Genomic DNA, 10,514 nt, shown 5'->3' with positions numbered 1-10,514 from the left:
ACAATTTTTCTCAATGGAGAACTAAATGATAAAATCTACATGGAACAACATGTAGGCTTCATCACTAAAGTCCAAGAAAAGAAGGTGTGTAAATTGAAAAGATCTATTTATGGCCTAAAGCAGTCTTCGAGGCAATGGTATCTGAGATTTCATAAGTAGGTGATCTCATATGATTTTACCATGATCAATGAAGACCACTGCATTTATATGAAGAAGTCCACTTGGATGTTTGTAATTATTTCTCTTTACACAGATGATATTTTATTGGTCGAAAACAATTTGGAGTATCTGAAAATCATCAAGTCATGGCTTTCAAAGTCTTTTGAAAGGAGAGATATGTGTGAGGTAGAATAGCAGACTATATCCTTGGAGTTAATATCCAAAAAGACCGTTCCAAAAAGTTATTGAGTCTATCTCAAAATATTTATATAAAGAAAATTTTGGAGCGCTGTTGCATGAATAGTTGCAAATCCACGGATGCTTCTATAACAAGAAGTGAAACTTTAAGCCTTGAAATATTTTCCAAGGCTAAAAATAAAAAGGAAGACATGTCTCGAGTTCCGTATTCAAGTGTTGTCAGGATATTGATGTATGCTATAATGTGTACTAGCCCAGGCATTTGCTATGTCGTAGGTTTGGTTAGCATGTGTCAATATAATCTTGGAAGAGATCATTGAAAAGTTGTGAAGAGAATTTTCAGATACATGAAGGAAACTGCAGCTTATTCACTATATTCTAGTGGAAATGATTTATATTTGAGAGGATATAAGATGATGATTGGGTTGGTGACCGGAATGATATAAAATCAACATCCGCTTATGCTTTCTTACTTAATGGTGGTGCTATATCATGGAAAAGTAAGAAATAAACCTGTACAACCCATTCATCGATGGAAGCTGAGTTTGTGGCTTGTGCGTTTACAGTACAAGAAGCTATTTGGTTAAAGAAATTCTTGGAGCATTTTGATATTACAAAGAACTCTCAGGATCCCATGACTCTATATTGTGATAGTCAAGCGACTATTGCATACACAAAAGATCCTAAGTATCATAGCAATACCAAATACATTGACATCAATTATAACTTTGTGAGAGACATGATAGTAAGTGGAAAGATAAATTTATAGTATATTCCTACGCGAAACATGATAGGTGATCCTTTTACAAAGGCAATATCTAGAGACCTATTTGAAAAATATGTTATCGCTCTAGGTTTGTGAAAGATATGAACAAACTTATTGTCGCGCCCCTTTTTTTTTCCTTCCACAGAGGAGAAGTCCGGGTTTCGACATTACATGGGGGAAATAACTCGTTTCCTTTTGGGAATTGGATATTTTGAAGAGTCTCCACCTAACGGATTATGGTGTGTTAGGGCACCTAGAGCGATTAACTCTTGGATTGATTTGTATTACCAGAGATTTAGGGTAAGGGCTCGAAATAACCTTGAGGGGAAGGTGTTAGGCACCCCTCTCGGTCCGCAATTGCGGGTCCCGACCGAACTTATACTTGTGAATTAGTCCTTTAACAAATAAGTAGTTGAAACAAATAATTGCAAATAAAGAATGTTGGACATTGTATGACTGAGATAATAAGACAAGGGATTTGAACAAGTTGTATACATAAAAGAAAGTTTTAAGAAAAAGGGAGTTTGGAAAAGAGGGGTCCTAGGTTGGTTAGCCTACAGGATCACTTTACGCAATTCCCGATAAACACTACTCAAAAAGGGGCTACACGTGACATTAGCGCATAGTCATTATATCCATATCTACCCATTCCCCACCCCTTAGTGTCTATTAAAGCGAGTGTTGTTTAACGATCTCTATGTGTGTTGTTACCCGTCCCTTCTTAATGGTCCTGGAGGAAATTAGGACCTCTACCTATAGGCAGTTCAAGATAGACCCCTAAGGTTTAAAGGAGAAAATACTAAGGCGACAAGCAAGAGCACATAGGACTTCAACAGATAAAAGCATGAAATAGCAGATAAGAGGCTCAGGTTCACCTCTACAGGTAATGCATGTAAACAACACGACTCAAACACAAATGAGGGCAATAGAATCCTAAGACATGATGTCTAGGCAAATATCAGAACACATGAGATATGCAATTTTATTTTATAAACTCAGAAGCAGGGCCCTAATCAGTTTTCCTACTAATTTTAAAGCATGTTAATCATTACGCAGTAAACACAAAGAGGCAGTTTCCAGTTTTGTAAGAGTTGATTACTTAAGGCTTGCCTGGGCGTGGGGCAGTGCACAGTTGTTACCAGAACCATTAGAAATTCAGAAGTTGTTTTTGCCTAAGAGCATGTTGTTCTAGGTGTTACAAAATACAGGGATTATTACCAGTTTGTTTAAAGCCAGATAATACTGCTAATATTCATTTTCATGTATCAGTAGTTTAACTAGGCGTAGTTGAGTGAATATGAACGAGAACCTAAACATGGTATCTAATATGCACATATAAGGTTCATAATGGTTTATATGCAGAATTCTTAAAGCAGAATTTCTAAATGCACAGTAGGTTACAACATGATTTTGAAATATGCATAGATGACAGTTTATTTTAATGTTGTCGCTTATCCTAGAAATAGGATCTCTAAAGGATAATAAAGATGTCAAAATGAGATGCTGAAAATAGTATACATGAAACCTAGGAGCATGGTATCTAATGCATCATATGCTTTGCATGTATTGGTCCTAAACATGAATTCTAATGCACGTACAAAAATATAAACCTAAAGCATATTTTCTACCCATTGATATTGATAACATATATGACTACCCTCCCCTTTTCACTAGCCAACCCCAATATTCGTTTCCAATAAATTATTACAGGCTAATATCATATGAATTACATAAGTAGATAAGAAAAATAAGAAGTTACACTATATGGAGCCTAAAGCAGGCCCAAATGATTTTCAAAAGCCACCAATAGCCTCAAACGCCAAATTTCATAGACAATATCTAGGTGCGTCAGAGTTCCCTAAGGATCTCAAGGATCCCGGGCAGTGCTCACACCTAGACTTTATAATCAGAACTGAGTAAGTGCGGTATGGAAGAGCCAGCTCCAGTGTATCTGAGTTCAGAGGGATCTCATAGGGATCCCAAGATAGTCACACACTGGAGGGTCAGAACTTAAGGACCTAAGAGTGGAGTGAGAGTGCTTGACATAGTTTTGAAAAGATTTAAGCAGGAAAACAGTTTGAAAAGAGACTTGTTTGAAATAGTCTTGTAAAAACAACAAAGTGAGTTATTCAATAAGACAGTTTCGAAAAGAGAGTAGAGTAATAAGCAACAGTCCAAACACAACACCTAAAACAGGTCTATACATAATCAAAGAACATAGAACCAAGGCAGGTTCAGCAACCACAAACATGGGTAATAGGGATTTAGGGACACATAGATCACGTAGTATACAAGAGCATAGCAGTTTTTGTGGGGGTTTAATAGATTAGGGAATAGTAGTGGTATCAACACAATAGCAATTTCAGAAATAATCATAGAATCAACCATTTTAAGTGACAGATCAGTTGGCATATCAAAATTGGATAACAAGTAGACAGGCATTCAAAATAGGGTAGAGTCATGTTGAGATAGACTACTAGGGGGTAGAACATGTTTTGAAAGGCCCTAAGAGGGTTAAACTAGCATGCTAGATGAAGCAGTAATGTAAACATGTCAATTACATATTGAACAACAGACCCATAGATAGAAACAAATTAGAAACAAGATAAACTGAAGCAGTAAAAGAAACATATTGGTTTTGGGACTTAAATTAAAATTAGAACATACCAGTAAAGAGATAGTGAACGCAAAGTGAAGAATAGGAGGGCACAATAGTTAACCTTGACTTGCAGCCGAGTAACTCAAAATAATAGCAAGTAACCAAAGAGAGAGAGAGCAGAAAAGTTTTGAGTGTGAGAGAGTTTTTGAACTAATATGTTGTGTTGACTGTTAATGAGAGAGCATATATATAGTAGTTCGAAACTAGGTAAAATAAGGCAAGAATCATAATTGTATAGTAATTATGAAATCCAGAACCAATTAGAGCAAAATCAGTACAAGTACTCCCTTAATTAAGGGAATCAGTTCAAACGGTAAGGACACGTAGCAAATAAGGAAAGAAATCAATGTATAACTGGTGCATAACAGACAAGAAAATAATTCAAACATAGTAGGCATAGAGCAAACAATTAGGGCTAGGTTTAAAAAACTCCAATTAAGGAGATAGTCAGTAAGAATCAAGTAACCATGCAGACAAGGTAAGGAGAGTTAGTTTAGGCAAGCAAATCAATTACATCGAAGGTTTAAAGGAAAGTTTTCAAATAAAACCAAGAAACAGGGAATTCAGAATCAATCGAAATCAAAGAAAAAGTCATGAAAAGAGTTAGTGTTTAGCATATAAATACAGTAAGACATGGATAGTCAATAGTCGACATACAACTCTAGCAAACATGAAAGTTAAACAATACTGGTTCATTGAGAAAGAGGCAAGTCTTGAACAATCAAGATGAATACAAGCACATAGAATCAGTGTAAGTTTAGGCTAAGAAACTCAGTAGAAACATATCAAGGCAAGATAGTCATAAGAAATCACAGAAACTTAAAACGAGGATCGGTCAGTCATGTTAATATATAGAACCAAACAAAAGAACCCTAAAAATTAGGGCTTTTAGCATAAAGGAGTTAAGATGTAGTAGACTCATAGAATTAGTCAAAATATGTAAGAAATAGAAGTTTAAACACAAAGAATCAGCTAGATAAGGTTTTAAAAAGAAGTCCCGAAAACCCTGGTTTTAGAAGAAGATGAAAAACACTTGAAATCACATGATTCTTGTAAAGAACCTCAAGGATAGTGTAAAACATTCAAGAAACAAACTCAAATCATCCTAGATCTGTACAGATCTAGTAGGTGTAGAAAAGACATCGAAACCCATATAGAGATGAAGAAACTTGTCTAGAATCCCAAGGATCATAGCAAATATAGAATGATTCCGCTTGAAATCACACTGGAATAGCCAGAACAAGAAGGAGATGAACCCTAGATGCAAGTCAACGTGACCCTGGGCCCTTGAGGACCTTAGAGAAGGCAAGAATGGCATGAGAGAAGCCATTGGAGGAGTAAGAGACGATGAGAGGTCACCGGAGATGGCCAGAGATGGGAAGTCGGCGTTGGAAGATTAGGGTTAGATTGAGAGTGTTTTGAGAGCAGAGAAGACCTTAGGGTGGCAGGGTGAGTTGAAATGATTAGGGTTGGGGGGTCGTTTGGAATTAAAAAGGCAAGTTTTAACGAGGGCTGTTGATATTTTAGATCAACGGCCATGATCTGATGGGGTCTTGGGTCGGTAGGTGTATTTAGGGCCTGGATCAAGTAATTTAATCAGGAATTGTGCTGGGTATTGGGTTGAATTTAGGCTAAAATTGAAATACAATTTGGCTAAGTTTTAAATAGCCAATTTAACCCTATATAATTTATAATAAACAATAAATGATTTCTAAAAAATAATTTTGTGTACTAAAATATTTTAAAATAGATATTTAACATTTTAAAAATATAGAAGATCATTTTATGAATATAAATATAATTATGCATTAATAGGGCTAGTATTGCAAATATATGCAAATTAGCTTAAAATGCAAACGCAATTATAAAAAATGCACTAAAAATATTTTAACAATATTTTGGCATAAATACAGAATTTAGATGGCTAAATCACCACAAAAATAATTTGAAGGATAATTATTGGAGATTTTATGAGTAAAAAGGGAGGAAATAAACCAATTTGAAGCCTTTAAAATTATAGAAAAAATTATAAAATGTTTATGCATGCTTATATATGCATATACGCTATTTTGAAAGTATTTATATATATTCAAAATATATATAAGAAATAATTGGGTATCAACACTTATGTATTGTAAAATGACTTGATTATTTTAATATGCTCATCAATATTTGACTCATGTTATATCTCGTAGGCATATGGTGATGTTTTGTTGATAAAATGTATCGAACAAGTCACGAGATTGTCTCTCTCACACGAGCAATCGCCTCTTACGTTAAGAATCATGAAGAGATGAGACCTTATAGAACATTGGAGAATGTGAGTGTCACGACCCTAAAACTTAACTCGTCGTGACGGTGCTTATCATGGTACTAGGCACGCTGACATTCCAAAACGACTTTCAACATTTAACAGGAATGAATTAGTACATTTAAAATAACCGAAGTTTGCCATAAAAAGGGTATAAACCCAAAACATAAGTGCGGAAAAATAGCCCGACATTGGGGTGTCACTAAGTCATGAGCATCTAGAAAACCACTCTAAGAAACATTGTCTCTGAAAGTCTGTGTCTAAATATCAAGACAAAAAAGAAAGATAGCAAGGAAGGAGATCAAGGCGGCAACTACCTCGTAAATCTACGGTACTCGATCACACACAAGCTCAACGTCCACCGGGTCGGAAAAAACCTGGATCTGCACAGAAGGTGCAGGGAGTAACGTAAGGAACTTCCAACTCATTAAGTAACAATAATAAATATGGAACTGAAGGTAATGACGAGTTACACAGTTATAGTTTATCTTCATTAATTTCAATAAAGAATAGACATGCTTTCAAATCCAGAAATTTAAGTCAAATCAATTTTATATAGTTTCAAGTTCAAGTACTCGGATATAAAATCTTCCAGAAATTTCACAACAATGACAGATAGCAACTAAGTGCAACAACAAATGAAAACAAGTACATCCTCTCAGGGCTACAGTCACTCAACTCATCTCAGCAGCTCAACCACTCGGCTCTCAACCCTCAGAACTCACACTCAATAGGTACTTGCACTCACTGGAGGTTTACAGACTCCGGAGGGTCTCCTTCACCCCAAGCGCTATATCGCTGCGGCGTGCAGCCCGATCTATAATATATAAATAGCCATAAAGGATAGTTGCGGTGTGCAACCCGATTCATTTACATATATATCTCACAGCTTGGCACTCAAGCCCTATCTCAGTCACTAACCTCTCCAGTCTCTCGGGCTCTCAGAAAACATATAAATCAGCCCAAACAGAAATAATAACATGTATCAACAAGGAACAAGAAGAGATGGAGGTATGATAATCAAGTAAAACCATGATTGAGTACAAAACAACAAATAGCAGCTAATTCAACAAGTACACGACCTCTGCGGGTCCCAACAGTGACATCATATAGCCTAAGCATGATTTCTAATATGGATTTCAGTCCAATTTCTGTAACACTAAGAGAAACATATAGCTAATAACAAGTTATTCCAATTTACGGTTCCACAGGACGGACCAAGTCACAATTCCCATGGTGCAATACATGCCCACATGCCCGTCACCTAACATATGCGTCACCTCTAAAGTAATTACATAGCACAATGTCTGGGGCTTCATACCCTCGAGACCAGATTTAAAACTGTTACTTAACTCAATCCGACCAAAACGCTACTCCAAAATGCATTTGCCTTGCGAGTCGGCCTCCGAATGTCCCGAATCTAGCCACAAGTCGTAAAATACAATTAATATAGGCTAAAGGGATCACTTCCACAAGAAAACTACTAAATTAGAGCAAAATTCGAAATCGGCTCAAGCCCAGCCCTTGGCCCCACGTATTGAAATCCGACAAAACTCACAAAATCCGAAAGACCATTTACTCACGAGTCTAATCATATCAAATTTATCAAAATCCGACACCATTTGGTCATCCAAAACCCCAAAATTCACTCTCCAAATCCCTAGCCCTAAACCACAAATTTCACCTCAAAAACTCACTAAGTAGGTGCAAAATCAACGGGGAAACATCATTATTGAAGATAATTGGGCACAAGGAGCTTACCTAAGTAATTACTTCGAAATCCCTCTCAAAATTCTCCAAAATCCGAGCTCAAGGTGATAAAAATGGTGAAAAATCTCGAAGTCTCGTATATATATGTTCTGCCCAGGCCTTTCGCACCTGCGACACTTTATCCGCACCTACGGTACCGCTATTATGTTAAAATATCTGAATCTGCAGAAATCACTTAAGTACCCATCGTCAGCACCTGCGCTCCTTATCCGCTTCTGCGCAACAAATCTCGCTTCTGCGACCTCGCAGGTGCGGAAGAGACCTCGCACTTGCGACAACTGCCAAGCCCCTTCTCTTTCGCTTCTGCGGGCTCGCACCTGCGATGAAACTTCCACAGGTGCGATTACACTAGTTGAGTCCAAACTTCAGCAGTCTTCCAACTTCAAAACTTGATCTGTTAATCACCCAAAATCAACCCGAGGCCCTCAGGACCTCAATCGAATATACCAATAAGTCTTATATCCCGATACGAACTTAGCCGAATCCTCATATCACCTCAAACCACATCAAAAACACGAATTACACACAGATTCAAGCCTAATGAACTTTAAAATTTCCAAATTCCACAAATGAAGCCAAAACCTATCAAATCACGTCCGATTGATCTCAGGTTTTGCACACAAGTCATAAATGACACCACGAACCTACTCCAACTTCTGAAACTCCAATCCGACCCTGATATCAAAAAGTCAACTCCCGGTCAAACTTTCCAAAATTCCAACTTTCAGCAATTCAAGCCTAATTCTACTACGGACCTCTAAATCAAAATCCGAACGCACTCTTACATCCAAAATTTAACGGAGCTACCAAAACCATCAAAATTCGAATCCGAGGTTGTTTACACATAATTCAACATCCGGTCAACTTTTCCAACTTAAGTTTCCAACTAAGACACTAAGTGTTCCAATTCATTCTGAAATCACTCCAGACCCAAACCAACTAACTCGATAAGTCATAATACTGCTGCAGAACACAAAAGAAGCAGAAAATGGGAAAACAGGGCAACAACTCTCGAAACGACTGACTGGGTCGTTACATCCTCCCCCTCTCAAACAAACGTTCGTCCTCAAACAGGTCGAGAAACATATCTGGAGCCATAAATAGGTGTGGATATCTGCTCCGCAACTCCCGCTCACTCTCCCAAGTAGCCTCCTCCATGTGATGACCTCTCCACTGCACTTTCACTGAAGCTATATCATTTGACCTCAACTTCCGAACCTGCCACTCCAAAATAGCCATCAGCTCCACGTCATAAGTCAAATCACCATCCAACTGAACCGTGCTGAAATCCAAAACATGATACGGATCATCGGTACACTTCCGGAGCATAGAAACATGGAATACTAGATGTACACTTGACAAGTTAGGCGGCAAGGCAAGCTTGTAAGCCACTTCCCCAATCCTCTGAAGCACCTCAAAAGGCCCAATGAACCGAGGGTTCAACTTATGCTTCTTCCCGAACCTCATAACACCCTTTATGGGTGATATCTTTAGCAAAACCTTCTCCCCAACCATGTAAGACATATCGTGAACCTTCCTATCGGCATAACTCTTTCATCTTAACTGCACCGTGCGAAGCCGCTCCTGAATCAATTAAACCTTGTCCAAAACATCCTGAACCAAATCAGTGCCCAATAGCCTAGCCTCTCCCGGCTCAAACCAACCCACCAGAGATCTACACTGCCTCCCATATAAAGCCTCATACGGAGATATTTGAATACTCGACTGGTAATTATTGTTGTAAGAAAACTCCCGCGAGCGGCATAAACTTGTCCCATGAACCACCAAAATCAATGACATAAGCGCGTAGCATATCCTCCAATATCTGGATAGTACGTTTGGATTGTTCGTCCGTCTGAGGGCAAAATGTTGTGCTCAACTCAACCTGAGTGCCCAACTCTCGCAGCACGACTCTCCAAAATTGCGATGTAAACTGCGTGCCTCTATCTGAAATGATGAAAACGGGCATACCGTGCAGGCGGACAATCTCTCCGATGTAAATCTCAGCCAACCGATCACAAGAATAAGTAGTACTCACTAGAATGAAGTGTACGGACTTGGTCAGCCGATCCACAATCACCCAAATAGCATCGAACTTCCTCGAAGTCCGTGGGAGTCCAACTATGAAATCCATAGTGATCCTCTCCCACTTCTACTACGGAATATCTATCTTCTTAAGCAAGCCACCCGGTCTCTGATGCTCATATTTTACCTGCTGACAATTGAGACACCGAGCTACAAACCCAACTATATACTTCTTCATTCTCCTCTACTAATAATGCTGTCTCAAATCCTGGTACATCTTCCCAACACCTGGATATAGGGCTATTCATTTGGATCGGATATCTAAAATCCGAAACGATCCGTTCAATTTCAAATTTCAGATTTCAGATTGTGTTTCTTGAAATTTTGGATTTCAATTCGGATTGGTATAATTTTAATCCGATCCAATCTAAAATTATTAAGGTATATATTAATACTAAACTTTCATTTCGGATAGTCAGTACTTCCTTTACATCTTTCTCCAAGTTATTACCTTTATAATTGCTCGATTTAGCTATGGCACCATATATAGTACTCTCATAATTGCATAAACATTAATTTTTCTTACTGTATTTCCTCTTTTACAAAGAAAATATACATATGAGTTT

At 37.9% G+C, this 10,514-nt stretch overlaps 1 protein-coding gene across 1 annotated transcript; it reads right to left on the bottom strand.

Annotated features, from left to right (window-relative positions):
• Window positions 1-8,895: 8,895 nt before the first annotated feature.
• LOC138888174 (uncharacterized) lies at window positions 8,896-9,387 on the bottom strand. The gene has a single exon (XM_070169991.1). It carries the CDS (start codon window positions 9,385-9,387, stop codon window positions 8,896-8,898), a length of 492 nt encoding a protein of 163 aa, XP_070026092.1.
• Window positions 9,388-10,514: the final 1,127 nt, after the last annotated feature.

The sequence above is a fragment of the Nicotiana sylvestris genome, chromosome 3, assembly GCF_000393655.2.
Source record: "Nicotiana sylvestris chromosome 3, ASM39365v2, whole genome shotgun sequence".
In the NCBI taxonomy this organism is placed as follows: Eukaryota; Viridiplantae; Streptophyta; class Magnoliopsida; order Solanales; family Solanaceae; genus Nicotiana; species Nicotiana sylvestris.
This window is presented reverse-complemented; position numbering and strand designations above follow the sequence as displayed.

Coding starts and splice junctions, on each gene's coding strand:
- LOC138888174 (XM_070169991.1), bottom strand. CDS start 9,387: ATGTCTTACATGGTTGGGGAGAAGGTTTTGCTAAAGATATCACCCATA.